The sequence below is a fragment of the Tasmannia lanceolata genome, unplaced genomic scaffold, assembly GCF_043159265.1.
Source record: "Tasmannia lanceolata isolate RefF3 unplaced genomic scaffold, GAP_Taslan_0.1 ptg000015l, whole genome shotgun sequence".
NCBI lineage: Eukaryota > Viridiplantae > Streptophyta > Magnoliopsida > Canellales > Winteraceae > Tasmannia > Tasmannia lanceolata.
The window spans coordinates 30,935,799-30,952,741 of record NW_027518692.1 but is presented as its reverse complement, the minus strand read 5'-3'; the positions used below and the strand labels follow the sequence as shown (position 1 = coordinate 30,952,741).

General features: G+C 36.6%; 1 protein-coding gene across 1 annotated transcript; it reads right to left on the bottom strand.

The window, feature by feature from the left end:
- Nucleotides 1-149: 149 nt before the first annotated feature.
- On the bottom strand, nt 150-12,159 carry LOC143846400 (aspartate aminotransferase, cytoplasmic-like). Its single transcript, XM_077354834.1, has 12 exons — nt 11,881-12,159; nt 10,328-10,399; nt 10,128-10,189; nt 9,943-10,026; nt 8,433-8,532; nt 8,225-8,345; nt 4,867-5,030; nt 4,571-4,708; nt 2,640-2,761; nt 1,761-1,855; nt 896-1,016; nt 150-477 (listed from the first exon to the last, which is right to left on the bottom strand). Exons 1-12 carry the CDS (start codon nt 12,097-12,099, stop codon nt 393-395), a joined length of 1,383 nt encoding a protein of 460 aa, XP_077210949.1. The 5' UTR covers nt 12,100-12,159; the 3' UTR covers nt 150-392.
- Between the last annotated feature and the right edge of the window lie 4,784 nt (nt 12,160-16,943).

Below are 16,943 nucleotides of genomic sequence, written 5' to 3'. Positions count from 1 at the left end.
GCGAGCCGTATTTGCAAAATGTAGTAAAATGGGCGTAAAACAAATTTTACACCCACTTTGGCATTTCAAAATGGGGGTAAATTTTATTGTATATCCAAATAAACATAAGAAAATTTCCTCATTTTCAAAATCCTTCATGCATTCCTGAATTCAGTTCAGAAATAGGATAATATATCATAACACATGCATACAATTTTCCATAATTTATGAAATTTCTCAATTTTCTGCCAGATTTTCTTCCGATCAGTCTCGATCACAACTGAGTTTATCGCTCTAGGATGATTATTATGACGACAAAAAGGACAGAAGAGAAACTTAAGGACATAAGGCTGTTTATTAAACTCTATAACAATCAACTAGTGTTGATAAGTATGGAAAACATACGGGTTTCATTAGACAACGCCTGTGACTGCTGCGTGAATGGCATCAGCAAGATTAGGGAGTGTCTTTGAACTCAGACCCGCCATGCTAATTCTCCTGCAAAAGAGAACATTTTGGTTTTGAATCTAATATTCCAACAAATAAAATTTCATCGTTGCCAAACATGGCCTAAGCATTATCTAAAATACAGGTTGAACTTAATGCATGTGGAAACTTTCAACTATCAAGAGTCAATGGCCAAAGAAACCAAAAATCTAGAATTTGGAATCTAAATCCCTTGGGTGGTCTTCCCAACAGAATTCTTTACAAATATGTGATTAGTAAATCATAGATTCCAAATCCACAGATTTTCAAATCTCAAATTAAAATTCAAAACCAAATCGAAGGGGTATCCAAACGGGCCCTTGTGTTACTGACAGGCTAGTATTTTAATCTGAGAAAAAAATTCCTACTCCTGTTAAAAAATGAGGCATCCGGAGCTTTAGGAATAAAATCAGAGAATCAAAATCATTACCCATCGGATGTCATGTAAATGTGGTATTCTCGGGTCATGAAGGCAACTTGCTCAGTGTTCAATCCCGTGAAAGTAAACATTCCAATCTGCTTGATAATGTGACTCCAATCACCTGGCGTACCTGCCAAACCATTAAGAAACCCAATGGTATCACCATCCGAGTACAATCAAATGAGTAAGCCCTCATGCATATGTTCTCCACGTAGAAGGATGATTTTAGCGAATGCATAACAGATTAAGACTCGAATTCAAAACATGGCAATAACTCTCAGAAGAAGCTCGTTTTTCAGATCATCCTTTAACTCTTTTTTTCTTTTATCCAACTTCGAATTTGCCTCCACAAAGTCAGAACTTGGAGAAACTCAAAAGACTTTCCCAAGTCAAACTTGAATTCTCGTGTTTGAGAACCTAGAATTACTACTGGAAAAATATATAAAAGATCATTGGGACATGCAGGTTCGCCGTAATAATTATGCCCCATCCCTTTAGCCAATTTAGCTCTTAATAAAGGTTATTTTGGCCGATTGATCTTCCAATATACTAGTTTCAACAACTCTCGTTCCTTACATTTCTTCCTAGATAACTTCTAGATATAGGATTTTTCTCTAAGTCTTGATAATTGGAAGAGAATGCTTGGGGTCGGGCAACATTATTAGAAGGATGTATGCCTGATGCACACAAAACTCCTCATGAAGGTGAAGCCCTGTGCTTTTTAGCAGTTTTGGGTTGTAATTTTGAGGCCACAGATATAACCGGACCTTACCCACGGGAAATAAGTATGAGATAATAAGAGTCCGCAATGCTTAGGTTAAAACCACGAAAGGGGATCAATAGAAAGGAAAAGATTAATGGTAGATCAGAATACCTCTAGCACTTAAGGCATCAAAGAGCTGTTGACGCATGCTGATAATCCGGTCAGCCATAGCTTTCAACTCAATCGTCCATTCATGATACATTTTCCTGCAGACCAAGCGCAGTGAAGTTTTCGAAAGGAGATCAATGTCATCAAATCAACAAGCCATGGAAATTACGCAAAATAGGATCACTGATAATTGCATGAAAATATACACTCTTTCTGAATGACCATATCAATATTCCTTTCATTTCTGGGCAATGTTATATATTTGGGCAGTTTATATTCTCTCATTTTATTCTTCGCCGACTTTATATGTTGGAAAAAACCCTCATTTCCAGCTAAAGCAAGCATAACTTCCCTCCTGCTTTCAATTAACAGAGATTACAGGCTAAAATGGCTAAATTTTTTTGAAAGAAACCGTCTAACTGATTGAAAATAACCTTGAACAAATTGATCAACTTCTACAATAATAGTACTTACGTTGTTTTTACATGAGATGGGCAATGGTATTTTTTATTTTTTTCAAGGGCAATGTTGTACATTCTGGAGTTCAGCATTACTTCGAACGTAAGATTAATTTCATAGAATCTTATCAATCAAAAAATTAATTTCATAGAATGTGACACTTTTCAACAACACGCCTTAATATACCTCTAAGATTTGTTTGTGAAAGATATACTATTAAACAAAATATTTCTTTATGAAAATAAAAATGTATGCATATAATACAAGCATAAATAATAATCTATTCAAAATTATACAAAAAATAACAGAAAGAATATAAATAAACTTATGTATTGGCCAAATTGCATGTGATGACAAGGCCTGCCATGTACCTATGAAGTGGAACTTTTTCAAAAATCTGTAGTCGTTATGTTTAATGTATACCTGTCATTGAGAATCGTGGCCACAAGGGATGCGCCGTGAATTGGAGGATTTGAATACATGGGCCTGATCACAAGTTTTAACTGGCTCTCGACCCTAATGGCAACATCAGCCGTCTTGCAGACCTACAAAAGAGTTTTCGTAGAAATTACCCTGGTCAGGTCATCTGAAAACAAGAAGAAAATAGAGAAAATACATGATACAAATGCTTTCTGTAGTTCCTAATGAAGATTTAAAACTGGGCGTTTGGTGAATGTCTTTATATATTTTGATGGATTTTAATGAAAAACAGTCACTCTAAATTGCCAAAGTTCAGTTCCAAAAACGAAACAGCAGGGAGTTTGAAAACTTGGCCTTGACCAACTGAAGTAGGCACTGCTGAAAAATGATTCTATATAGCTTTCTAAAACAATCTGAGTATCAATGGGAGGCACAATTTTTTCTATGATACTTTTCAGTTCTAGGTGGCCTGGTTGGCCTAGATGAATGAGTAATTGAAAAGTAAATAAAAGAATGATAACAGAAATAAGAGAAATATCTAACATGAAAGATCAGAAAAAATAAAAATAAAAAATACTAGGGACTTGTAATGCTCTTAGTCTAGGCATGGAAAACAGAGTGAAAGAAGTATGGTAAGGGGGAGAAAAAAGTGAAAACAAATAATAATTGTGAAGGGGAGTATCAAAGAGGTAAAAGGCTGTCCGACTTATAGAAGCACTTCATCTGTTCAGAGATGAAAAGCAATCATATAAAACAAGAAGTAAACCACTCCAACCATAGGATGAATGGAAGAGAAATGACTGACTTTGCTGCACTCCGAGAATCATAAGTCTGGGACAAGACTATATTTTTGTGAAAACTGGCTTAGCAGATCTTTAACAAAGATGAGTATTTTACTGACTTGGCCAACTGAAACTAGAAGATCTACGAAGAGAATCCAAGTCTAATCCAAATTTATGAACATTGGAGGTACCTGATCCATTTTCACATCATTTCGAAACAAACCATTATCTAGAATAGAAATTCTAGAACTACTCGAAAGAAGTGAAGATCATGCAATTTATAAACAAGGCAGATCTATGAATGAATCAATGCGCTGAGATTCTAAAGACTTAAAAACCTCCTGGGACCAATTCCAGAAGAGGAGAAAACATGATAATATTATAAAGGGAAAATTACATTTACACCCCCTCTAGTTTCTGACACATCCACTTCTACCCATATAATTTAAAACGTGACAACTACACCCCTGTAGTTTCAATTTGTATAAGGTAGGCCCCCTCAGTTGACGGTTCGTCCACAGATTGAAGGGTTAGGATGATCCGATGGAGCTGATTTTTTGGGCACACCCTATCTATGCAGGGCCCATCAAATGAACGCTTTGGATCATCCAAACAATGTGGGCCCATACCCGAATCCAAACACTACCAAAAACATAGTGGGCCCACATTGTTTGGATGATCCAAAGCGTTCATTTGATGGGACCTGACATAGATAGGGTGTGCCCAAAAAATCAGCTCCAACGGATCATCCTAACCCTTCAATCTGTGGACGAACCGTCAACTGAGGGGGCCTACCTTATACAAATTGAAACTACAGGGGGTGTAGTTGTCACGTTTTAAACTATAGGGGTAGAAGTGGATGTGTCAGAAACTAGAGGGGGTGCAGATGTAATTTTCTCTATTATAAAAGAATCAAAATGGCAGACAAAAACGGTGTGAAGAAAACATGATAACATTACAGAAATCTGGATTCAATATGAATATATCAAACAATCTTATAAGAAAATTTTACAGATGAAATAGCCCAGCCATTTTTTCACGAAAAGAGATGCCAAGTTTCATTGATGACAGATAGAGCTTAGATCCAGTCAATTAATAGTTTAAGAAGATAATTAAATAACTACAGCTTAGACATTGGATTTAGATTCTTACAATGCTGAGGGCACCAACACGCTCCCCATAAAGCCCCATGTTCTTTGCGTAGCTCTGAGCTGCAAGGCATTCGCCTCCATCTCCAACAAACATGCGAACAGGCTGCGCATCTGCATCCAGACTTCCACTTGCAAATCCCTAAGAAAAAAGTGGACTCCCGTTTCAGTAAAAAAATTCCAATTGAAATAGAGACTATTACAAGAAATGGGTCTAACCGTACTTTTTATTCTTGTTGTAACTTGTAGAAATACCACTTATCTGCTAGTGCCAAATTCAATACAGCTTTAGAACATTACCTGGTACGCACTGTCAAAGAAAGGTAACAACCCTTTTGACCTCATCAATTGCCTGATATGTTCCCACTGCTCAAGGGTAGGATCAACACCAGTTGGGTTATGGGCACATGCATGAAGAAGCACTATAGCTCCCGATGGGGCAGAACCAAGATCTTCTAGCAAGCCTGTTATCCAAAAAAATCAGACTTGGAAAATAAGCATAACACCAAATGGTCTTTTGTGGTGACAGGAGGGGAATATATAATAGATATGGGATTGCTAGGCAATTTCACGGAAAGCCATTTTGTGGCTCACTTTTGCAGGACAGAACAGAGGCCGGTTGTTCTCTCCTGCAAAAGAGAGCCATGAAATGGCTTTCTGCGAAATTTTCTAGAAAATCCCTGCACACACTCTTGTTTTAATAATGACATGCTTTATTTGATTTTACACTTTTCTAATTAGAACCATTTAAAAAAAAACACTTTTCTAATTAGTTTTTAAAGGCATATAGATAGGAACTATTATTCTTGAACCCTCGCCCCATACGTGATCCGAGCTTGATGGCTTGACATCTTAAGGGACATTTTATTTGTAGTATCTATTTTTCTTTGGTAAACTTTCTATTTTGCTATTTTTGCTATTTTGGAGCCTAGATGTGGGGGTTGTCCACGTCAAGGAAGCAGGATTCTTCCCTGGGAGCCTTCGATTCCCGCTCTGGCAACCTTGGTCCACGTCACCTAGGGCCTACACCACCTCACACCCCACTTCATTGCGTACTTGGACCATATTAGCCCTAAGTAGTATTTAGTTGTGACTTAAGTGTAATTAAGTCATTTATCAATGATTTATGATTTAAAAACTCTTATATCCTATTAATCATTGATGGGGCCCACTCACTTAAAAAAATCTCACCTATAAATGTCTTTTCACAGCCTTAATTGAAGCATTATTGGATAAAAACGTGAATAATAGCCTAAGGTTAGGGTTTCTTCCTCCTTCCTCATATCTTTCTCCCTTCTCTTCTCTTTACTCCATCCCTCCTCTTTCTTTGCCTCTCCTATCTTCTTTATTTACTTCCCCTTCTTATCTCTCATCTTCTTCTCATATTCTATTATTCTATCTCCCATCTTCTCGCTTCTTATATCTTACATCTATTTTTCTCCCCTTTCTTCTTCACTTTTCCCTCCTTTTCTTCTACTTGATCTTCTTTCCCTCTTTTCTTGATCTTGATCTTGATCTTGATCTCTTTCCTTGTTGCCTAATACATATTTCCTCATTGATTTCATTTCCCAGGCTGCTCATGAGGACACTTTCTTCCACTCTAGTCCAAATTGCTAAAGGATTTGGACTTAGGTCCATTTCAAGATTTGATGGATTTATTTGATTTGGAAGTCTTTGATGTTTTTTTCTTTCTAAAGGATATCTCAAAGTCTTTGATGATTAGTCACATTTCTCTTCAAGAATGTGAACCTTGGAAACAAATTCTTTGGAATAGTTTTATCCACACAGTCTAGTCTCCAACTCAAAGGTTATATAGAAACTGATTGATTTTCATGTCCTCAATCTTGCGTACAAGATTAAACCGAACATCCTTCTATGATGATGGTGGCATTGAGATTAATGTTCCAACAGGGAAATTTTCAACAAGGTAATTCCATTTGTAAATAGTTGGAACTCCATCACTTGAGGTGAAATAGGCTTATCAGTCATAAATTAAAATCATTATAGTTTCCAAAATGAAACTTCTTCATTACTTTTCCTTCTACCTAGATGTTCTTCAATGAGTCCCACCATAACTCCTTTGCAGACCTAGTTGCCTTGGAGTAATTATAAAAGTGCCGATCTGAATTGCATTCAAGATGGTGTGAACGTCTACCAACTTTTGAATTTGAGCCCTTAGATCCTCACACTCTAAATGTATTTTCTTAGGTCGCCGGTGTTTCAACAATGGTAAGCATACAATAAGTATTCAATTTTTTTAAGAATATTCATCATCTTTGTTCCCATCTATGAAAGTTCATTCTGTTGAACCTAAAAATCATCATTTGGATTGGATCCAAAAGGTTGGTGGATTTAGCAGAGGCCGTTAAATATTCGACAATTAGAGAAACAAGGTTGACTAATGGCTAATTCTCTATCATTGAATCATTGCTTAGACACATGTTATAAGGCCCACTCCAAATTCTGCTTCCTGAATATAGTTGGAGCCTCTGAATCATGCAAGAGATTTTTAATCTTTTTCAGTTTTTTTTTTTTTTTTTTTTGTATTAATCTCTGAACTCTCTTTGGGGATTTTGCCATTGAGGGAAGATGTGTGTGTGTGTGTGTGTGTGTGTGTGTGTGTATGTGTGTGTTTTGCATATGTTATAGATTAATCCTTTAGAACACATTGGTTGCTGACTTGACATCAAATCCATGGAACTATGACATAATTAGCGGTAATGCACATATAAATCACTAAAATTTCAACTAATACTATACAAAACAATTCATTGACAACTAAGAGTCACTAAAGAAAATATCAGGTTAAATAATTCTCTATTGAGTTTATCTAAGTTTTTTATTACTTTTATAAAAAAAAAAAAAATTTAGTGCCTATGTTCCCAAATTAGGGAATGATGACCCCATGTTTTGGTCAAAACCAAGAACTTCACCAGATTTTATTTATGGTTGGTACATGTATGTATTGTACATACAATTTCACAAATAAATTGTTGGGCGTGAATTGTCGTGGATGTCTTCTCATAATAATCGTGAAGGGGAAAGAACCAATTCAAATCGTATGGATGAAAAATGATACAATGCAGTATGAATTGCTTTCACCCATTCCCATCAAACTCCAAAACTGAAATTTAAGTACTGCTTTCTACATCTATATGATGGTGCTGAAAGATGTATTAGCATTTAAATATTCTGCATTACATTTATTTAAGTACTGCTTTCCACATCTACATGATAATACTGAAAGATATATTAGAATTTAAACATTACTATTCTAGAGCACAAAACAATGAAAATTGCATTATATGTTTTTTCATTTCAAGTGAAGAAGTGAGTATTGCAAGTTCACTGTCTAATGAAATGGTGACAGATTGCAATATAATTGGTGGTGGTTGGGTAATTAATGTGCATAAATACTTAATAAGTGAATTTGGGAATAGATGATATTGATGTCCATGGTTGAATAATCAAATATTCTATTTAAAGAGAAATGGCAAGTTAAAAACTAATGGTAGAAAATTTAAGCAACTCAGTAATTCAATAACAGTTTATTGAAATTAATTCCACAAAATAAGAAAAACATAAGACTTGAGGAATTTTCCTAATATCTGTGTTTCAATGTGTTCTTCAAAACGCAACAAAAAGGACAGTTCTGGACCTTGGAAGTTCAATCCACGTGTTGATGGATCATAGTAGCGATAAATCTTCACAGACAATCCTGCTATTGTGAATACTTTCGGATGGTTTCCCCATGTTGGTTGTGGAATGTATATTAGGTGCTGGACAACAAAGTAGATAATTAGCCTCATGCTCTCTAATACTATTAGTGTGCCGAAGATAACCAGTGAAAGGAATAAGTTCTTTACTTGGTGGTAATGTCTTGCAAGAAATTCAGCTCCAACCCTCAAGGAGCCAGTACCTGATAAGCACTGCACAGTAACCACCCTCTTCTCCTGAATAGCAGGGCTGTTTCCAAAGGATGAAAAATCTTGAATTCAGCAATCTCTAGGCATATAGAAAGGGAAAACTCGACAAGAGAGGAAAAAGTAATGTTACAGGAAAGTCCCTTCTTTTCTTTTTCTTTTTTTCTTTTTTTTGAATGAAACATGAAGGCCCCATCCATAAGCCAATAAATAATCCTGCCAATTACTAAAAGGTAACAAACTGTATCTTTATTTTTATTACTATTATCTTTTTTTAAAACAAACCAGTTTTCCCTCAAGTGATATAAGCTAGAAAAAATCAAGAAAAAGAGTCAGCTTTTAGATTGTTGGTTCTAGAGAAAAAGTAGCCTTCCCTTATAGTAAAGAGTATAATAAGAAGATGCGGATGTTCAATATATAACGGCTTCAAACTGGAATAATATTTGCAGTCGCCTAACAGCCTAGTGGTGGTGCATGCACCACTATAAAAAGCTTAGTCGCCATAGAAACAGGTGGCATTTGGGTTTTCTATGACATGGTTGTTTCTAGTGTCGCATATGAACAGTGACTGAAGTGTTAAGAAACTGCAAATATCATTCCTCCGCCTGGAAAGAAAATTTCTGCTTTGAAAAAAGCAACATAACAGTGATTTAGTCGTCAAAATTTTATTTTAGAAAGGTAAAAGAACAATTGAAATTTTCAGTTTCCAAGCAATGGTCATAATTTCTGTGCATAAGGAAGTTAAAGTTTTTCTTTTCATTAGAATGAAAATTGTGTGTGTGTGTGTGTGTGTGTGTGTGAGTGAGTGAGAGAGAGAGAGAGAGAGAGAGAACATAAGAAGAAATAAAAAACCCGGAAGTGTTCACTCTACAAAAGCAAAATTTGTATGAACTATGAACTCAGCTGCATCCCTCATAGGAATCACAGTTAATTCACAGAGGAATCAGGGTACGCTAGTGAGTTTCTAAAAAAGAGCCTTTCTCTGGGTTTGGTGGAAGGTTGAGCAACCTTAATTATTTCATAAAAATCAATGGAATTGTTTCTATTGTTCCTCCAAAGGTTCAAAGCTTTATAGGTTCTCAGAAAGGATGGATAGTTTCTATTTTTATGGAAGCTTGCAGTCTTTCAAAAAACAACTCAACAGCTAAAATCTCTGCCCCGCCATTAAGAAACCCACAAAAAATCTGTTGAATTGGCTAAGTAGCAAAAATAATCATCTAGGAAAAATAAAGATATCTTGGCTACTGTCAAGGCTACATAATATTGACACAATGGAAGTATAGAGTTCTCCAAACGTATTTAGTCAAGAATCAGCATATTTGTCTTTTGATAAATAAATTAAACACTGAAGCCCTTTCCCAGACAAAATAAATCAACAAATATTATTTCTGTCAGCATGTATAAAAAGTAACTGCATTTAAAACAAATCATGAAACTGTATGGTGACACTAACCTATCAGTGCCGAAAATGAGCTTAGCACTCGATTTATTAAAATCCGCCAGTCCAGTTATAGGGAGATACTCTTTAACACGAGACCTGAATATCACACAAACAGGAGTTCAGCATCCATTGTAACATATAAATTTACAAATAACCTCCAAATTCCAAACTAATATAGACAGGTTCAGTTTGCTTACTGATCGTTTACCATCAACTGCTCGGCTTGCCTCACTACATTCAGAACAAGGGGCTTTCCCTCCTGTTGCATTTTGCAAATGTTACAAAAAATGGCAGAAAAAATGTCTCGAGATAATCATATGGGATGAAAATACGTGTATGTAAATACAACGTGAGTAACATTGCCACAATGCTTCAAAGAATAAAGACTAAATCACACCTCTGTTCGGTAAGCACCAACGCCCAAATTTAATTTTATTGGGCTGGGATCCTTGTTATAGGCAACTGTCACCTGTTCAGTTGAGAGTATCAACAAGAGTTATTGAAAATGCTAGCTAGACAATCCATTTTATAATAGCAAGAGTGTATAAACTGATGTGGACACTTGAAACTGAATAGATAAGATAAATAACTGCAAAAGAAGAAAATTGTGATAGAGAACAGAGGAGACCGAAGGTACACCGGAAAAACAGGAATAGAACTGAAAAAATTCAAATCATAATCAAGCAAAACAAGGATCCAAATGAAATATAATTTTAAATTTTAAGAGAAACAGTTAAGAGAAAGAGTTCCGACGATAAAAAGAAAAAGGAAGCGAATTTCCTAAAATTAGAAATTGAAGAAATTAGAAAATGATCCACTTGCAAAAGAAAAGACTAGCATAAGAAACAAGTTAAGATGAGGCAAGAAATGAAAAATCCTCTGGCGCCTGAACGATGATTTCGAAGAACATGCAAAGAGAATATTTGGAAAAGAAACGTACGAATAGAGACATGATTTTGACAAAAAATAAACAGCCAAAAAACTGTTAGAAACCATAGAGAAGCAGGATTCCTGGAAGAAAAAAAAGAGGTTTGAGCAAAAATGGCAAAGATCTACACACAGAAGAAAAAAGGAATAAAATTAAGAGAAATCTAGAGAAAACAAGCAATGATCTTAGAAGAAAAAACCTGAAATTCGAGACATTTTGCAAAAACTAGGAACGAACAGAGATATGATTTTGACAAAAACAGCCAAAAACTGTCAGAAACCATAGAGAAACAGGACTCCTGGAAGAAAAACAGAGGTTCAAGCAAAAAGGGCGAAAGTCTACACAAAGAAGAAAAAAAGAATCAAATTAAACGAAATACTACCGAATACAAGCAATGATCTTAGAAGAAAAAACCATAAATTCGAGATATTTTGCTAAAACTACACAACAAGCAAAACTGAATAAAAAAAAGGAATCAAATTAAGCAAAATCCTTGAGAAGCCAAGCAATAATCTTAGAGAAAATCTGAAAATGGAGACATTTTGCAAAAAAAAAACTGATGAAAAAAAAAAAGATTCAAATTAAGTGAAATCCTTGAGAAGACGAGCAATGATCTTAGGAAAAATCTAAAATTCGAGATACATTGCAAAAAGTAGAAAAAACAAAACAAAACCGATCTCCAGAACTGACTAAAGAAGAGGAATTACAGAACATACTCTAAAGAATCAAACTAAGTGAAATCCTAGAGAAGAAAAGCAATGATCTTAGAAAAAACCTGAAATTCGAGATATTTTGCAAAAACTAGGAAGAAAAAAACAAATCTGATCTCCAGAATCATCAAAAGAAGATAAATTAGATATCATACTCTACAGAATCAAATTGAGCAAAATCCTAGAAAAAACAAACAATGATCTTAGGAAAAACCTAAAATTGGAGACATTTTGAAAAAAAAAAAAAAACACAAAAAACAAAACAAAGTTGATCTCTAGAACAGCCAAAAGAAGAGGAATCAGAGAACATACTCCTAAGATAGGATCCTCTGGCGCTTGAACTATATTTTCGAAGACAGAATCGCCATGGAAAGCAGCCATTGGAGAGGGAGAGAGATTAGGGTTTTGAGACGCCATGGACGAAGAAGAAGAAGAGAAATCCTCCACCAAATGCCTTGCAACAGTACTTAACCTGCGATCACTGGTAGTGGAACCGTGGGCGCCGGATAGTGTAAACTGCGCGCCGCGCATTTTAGCCTCTTTCCAACTGCTCCTATCGACTTACTCAGGCCTCTTTTGTAATGGCGGTTGTAGCTGACGTCGCAGTAAAAAGTGGCAGTCTGGTGGATAGTTTTCTGTCAGGAATTGACACGTGGAGGTAAATCTTTTAAACGTCACTTTTATATGGGCGTTGATTTTTTCGCCCCAATGTAAGATAATGCGCCCCACTGTTATAAAAAACGTTAAAGTCTCCCACAACTCACGTCACAAGCGGGGCGCATTATTCTACTGGGGGCGAAAACATAAGTGTCCTTTTTTATCCCTTTCTTGCTCTATCCACGTTTCTGTTCTTTTTTTGCTTTTTCGCTTTCGTAAGTTGGCGTGCTTGTGATGTAACCATGTAGGTTAGAGAAAAGTACGGAACGAGGCTATTGTTTGGAGTAATTACGGATTGCGGGTACCTTTAAAACAACAACAAAAAATGGGCTAATCTTCAAAATCGGGGGGTCAAAAGACCTTGATACCCTTCTGACATCGACAAAGTCCTCTGTTTTCATTACTATCTATTAAATTGGCACGCTTCATGAGGATTCTTTTGGTTAGTTTGAATGAGTATTTGAACCGAAAGAACCTTATATTCATTTCTATCTTGGCCGTCAGAAATAACTAGAGACGGATGAATACTTCACACGTGTTGGAAAACTTAAACTTTTTAGAACGCTAACGTTATTGAATACTTTAGCAAGCAACGTTATCATTTCTCACTTTTCTCACTTCTCTTTTGGCTTAGAATGGTAACGTTATTGAATACATCTCTTTTAGCTTAGAATCTTTTCCCTTCTCTTTTGGTCCTCATTATTAACACCGGCTTACCCCATTATTTAACGCCGGCTTACCCATTAATTACGCTGGCGTACCCATGAATTCCACTGGCATACACCCTATTTCTCCGGCGTACCCATTATTTCTCTTTTGGCTTAGAATCTTTTCCCTTATCTTTTGGTCCTCATTATTTCACTGGCTTACCCCATTATTTATGTTTCCGCCGACGTATCCGATTATTTCTGCCGACGTACCCATTATTTCTCTTTTGACTTATAATCTTTTCCCTTCTCTTTTGGTCCTCATTATTTACGCCGGCTTATCTCATTATTTACGCTTTCCACTGGCGTACCCCATTATTTCCGCCGGCGTACCTATTATTTCTCTTTTGGCTTAGAATCTTTTTCTCTTCTCTTTTGGTCATCATTATTTACGCGGGTACCCCTTAATATTCAGACGGCGTACTCCTGAATCCGGCAGCGTTCTCAGCCAAAAGAGATGTGAGAAATAATAAAATATTCAATAGCGTCGCCGTTCTAAGCCAAAAGAGGCGTATTCAATAACGTTACCGTTATAAACCAAAACAGAAGTGAGGACTAAAAGAGAAGTGAAAAGATAGAAACGAACCCAAAGCCAAAAGAGACATATTCAATAACGTTATCGTTCTAAGCCAAAAGAGGAGTGAAAAAAGATAATGATTGACTTTGGGTTGTCAGCATTCCAAAAAAAATTTCAACACGTGTCAAGCATCCATTCGTCTCTAGTTATTTCCAACGGCCAAGATAGAAACGAACCCAAAGTTCTTTCGGTTAAAATACGCATTCAAACGAATGAAACCTCGTGAAGCACGCCAATTTAATAGGCAGTAATGAAAAAGAAAGTTGAATGATGTTTCTGCGGATGTCAGAAGGGTATGAGGGTCCTTTTCCAACCAATTTTGAAGATTAACCATTTTTTTCTTATTTTAAAAGGTGCCCGAAACTGTAATTACTCCAAACATCGGCCCTCATTCCGTACTTTTCGCTGTAGGTTATTAGAGAAAGATACAGAGTCGAGCTAAGGTGCACCTTAAAGAAAAATAGGCGCATTTTAGCATTTTTAAGGTTGTTCATGTATAACATAATCCGGAATGCAAAAGTAGGGCTTAGCCTAGTTGTAATGCAATGCGGCCCACCCACTGTTCTGCAGTTGGTCCCACCTTTGCTTGATCGGTACAATTTTTTTATAAGTCCTTGGTTTGGATTGTATCTTCTGTGGCACAAAAATTACACTAATCACTTAATCAGGTGATGTAACATCTAATAATGAGGACGTTTGGATACGCGGATTTTAGAATTCAGGATTTTAGTTTGAAAACAGTGTTAAAGAGGGTTCATAGTCAAGCTGTTGTATACTGTCCTGGCAGCCTTTCTTGGATTTTAAGTGAGAAAATCAGGTTTTAAAAATCTCTCCTACATCCTGAGATTTCTAAAACCTGGAAATATGGGAGGATCTGCTATTCTCTTGCTGACGGAAAGAAGGACGAGAAGTAAAAAACTACGGCCAGTCCGCTTCTTCTCTTGTCTCTTAGCTATAATTTTGAAGAAATTCCATATTCTAAAATCCGCGTATCCAAACGGCCCCTAAGTTTTGTCAATTTTCACGATCTTAGCTGTTTGGATTGGATGATTTTGTGAGTTTTCTAAACAATAAGGGCATGTTCGGCTACACTGAATTTTTTTCCCCTACAATATTAGCTTATCCAAAGGTGAGGGAGCATAAGAAAAGCTTGAAAACCCAGGAAACAAAATAAAAACTCTACTTAAAGTCTGATCTACTTTTTCTTGATTTTTGGCCACATCTCACCCTCTACTCAACCGTGCCCTCTCTCAGCACTAGGAGATCTAAGAGATTAAAAGGAAAGCCTATAAAGCAGACGGTTCATATTAATCAAGAGTGAGAGTGGTTATGCCTTAGGAGCATCCCAGATTCTCTTATAATGAAATAGTGCCCTACTGAATCAGTACTCTAAGATACATTAGAGGATAAGAGTTATTCATTGTTTGTCCCATAACAATTTATGATAAGATCCAGAGTAGGGGTGTTCATTATTCGGTTAAAACCGAATAAGCGAACCGAACCGACCGAATTGGATGATCCTAGCCCTCCGATAGAAACCAAGATTTTTTTTGGAAATTCGGTTATTCAGTTTCGGTTATCTCAAAAAAAATTCAATTAACTGAAATCACCGAAATTATGATAAAAATCATTATTTTTTCAAAAAAAAGTGCCATATGGTCACTCCGTAGGATGATCAAAACCGCCCATTTGATTGATCACAACTTAATTAGGTTGTGCTCAAAAAATCATTTCAATTGGATGATCCTAGCCCTCCGGATCGAAACCAAAATTTTGCTTTTTCCCCTCTTTTTCTCCCACTATTCGGTTATTCGGTTATAACCGAATTTTTAATAGGTTCGGTTTCGGTTACCGAAATTTGATAACCGAAATTATTTCGGTTATCAAGTTTCGGTTATTTCAGTTCGGTTATAACCAAATAACCACCCCTTCTAGAAAATCACTATCAATGGTAGAAGGCAATTTTTTGGTACCATAACAGTTATTCAGATACTGTAGAACATCACGAGGCGCCCCGCATGGTCCTAGTCCCATGTTGTTGCTGGGATAATAAGTGACTGCTAAGGAAGAGACGGCCTAAAGCCAGAATCAAATAGAAATACTCCTTCAATATTACAAAGGCTGAAGAGATTTTCAATATTACGTTCGTAAGGGATTCAGTCGATCGGCTGAAGAATTAAAAGGGTAAGAAGAAAATACCCTCATCTGCCTCCTTTGATGGCAATAAGCAAGCAAATTGCCGTTAAGGTGAGCAGCTTGTAACTCCTAAAAAGGTACTCGCTTTGTTTTTTAAATGTGTTGTTGCATGAGGGTTCTTAAGAAGTCATATCCATTTCGAAGGTTGTTTCTCCTCCGACTAAGTCGCCCGGAATACGGGTGCAACTTGGCTCGAGTTTAACCCGGGTTTGGGTTGAGTTTTCCCAACTCCGGTTGAGTTCGGGTCGGGGTCGGGATCGGGTTGAGGGCTTGGGCAACCTGACCCAAGTGAAACCTGACAGTTTTTATGAATCTTTTTTTGTAAGCATAAAAACCCAGGTTGGTCATGTTGAACTCAGGTCGGATCAGGTTGAGGTTGAAAAAAAGGGTTCCTTAGGTCAGGTCGGGTCGGGTCGGGTCGAACCTCGTCAGGTTGCAAATCGGGTCGGGTTCAGGTTGGAAAAAAGGGTTCCTCAAGGTCAGGTTGGGTCGGGCTGGCTTCAACCCGACCCGAGTTGCTCCCCTAGCCCGAAAGTAGCTATTAACATTTTTATGAACGAAGGAGATTAAAAAAATATGGTTTTCAATTAGACTAATCCCAGCCATTCTTCAAAAAAACTGAATGAGCTGATTTCGGGCGATACGCTCAGACGCGACAGAAGTGTAACAATCTCCCCATTGTGGGGCTGGCTAATTCCAGTCTCCATATGTAAATTTTAGGGGAAAAAAAAACAAGAAGAAGAAAAGCATCAAATCCAAATCCGAATCCAAATCCAAATCCAAATCTGTCCCCTGAGAAAAGAGTTTTCATCACAATTCACGAATGCAGCTTTAACCGCATTTCACGCATATTCAATGCTTCCATGTTTTTGCATACATGTGGTGAAGCGAAAGAGACATGAAAAGCATATGTTACTACTAATCCAAACATTATGTCTGTTTCCTCGATTACATATGTAAAAGACAACTACAGCTACTTCTAAAAATATTAAAGTTTTCACTTCAATATTACTCATAAAATAGGACTAAAAGTTTCTTGCATAAGATCATTAATAATAGAACACACAAAATAGTTTTGTATACAATCCAATTAAAGGATTTTTTATAAGGCCCTGTTCAGCCAACCGATTGTTTCTAAAAAATTTGAGTCCAATAAATTGGTTTTGGACTCACAATCGGTTGTCAAAATCTAAGGCCCTGTTTGTTTGATAACCGATGGTGAACCCTCAAACCGATTA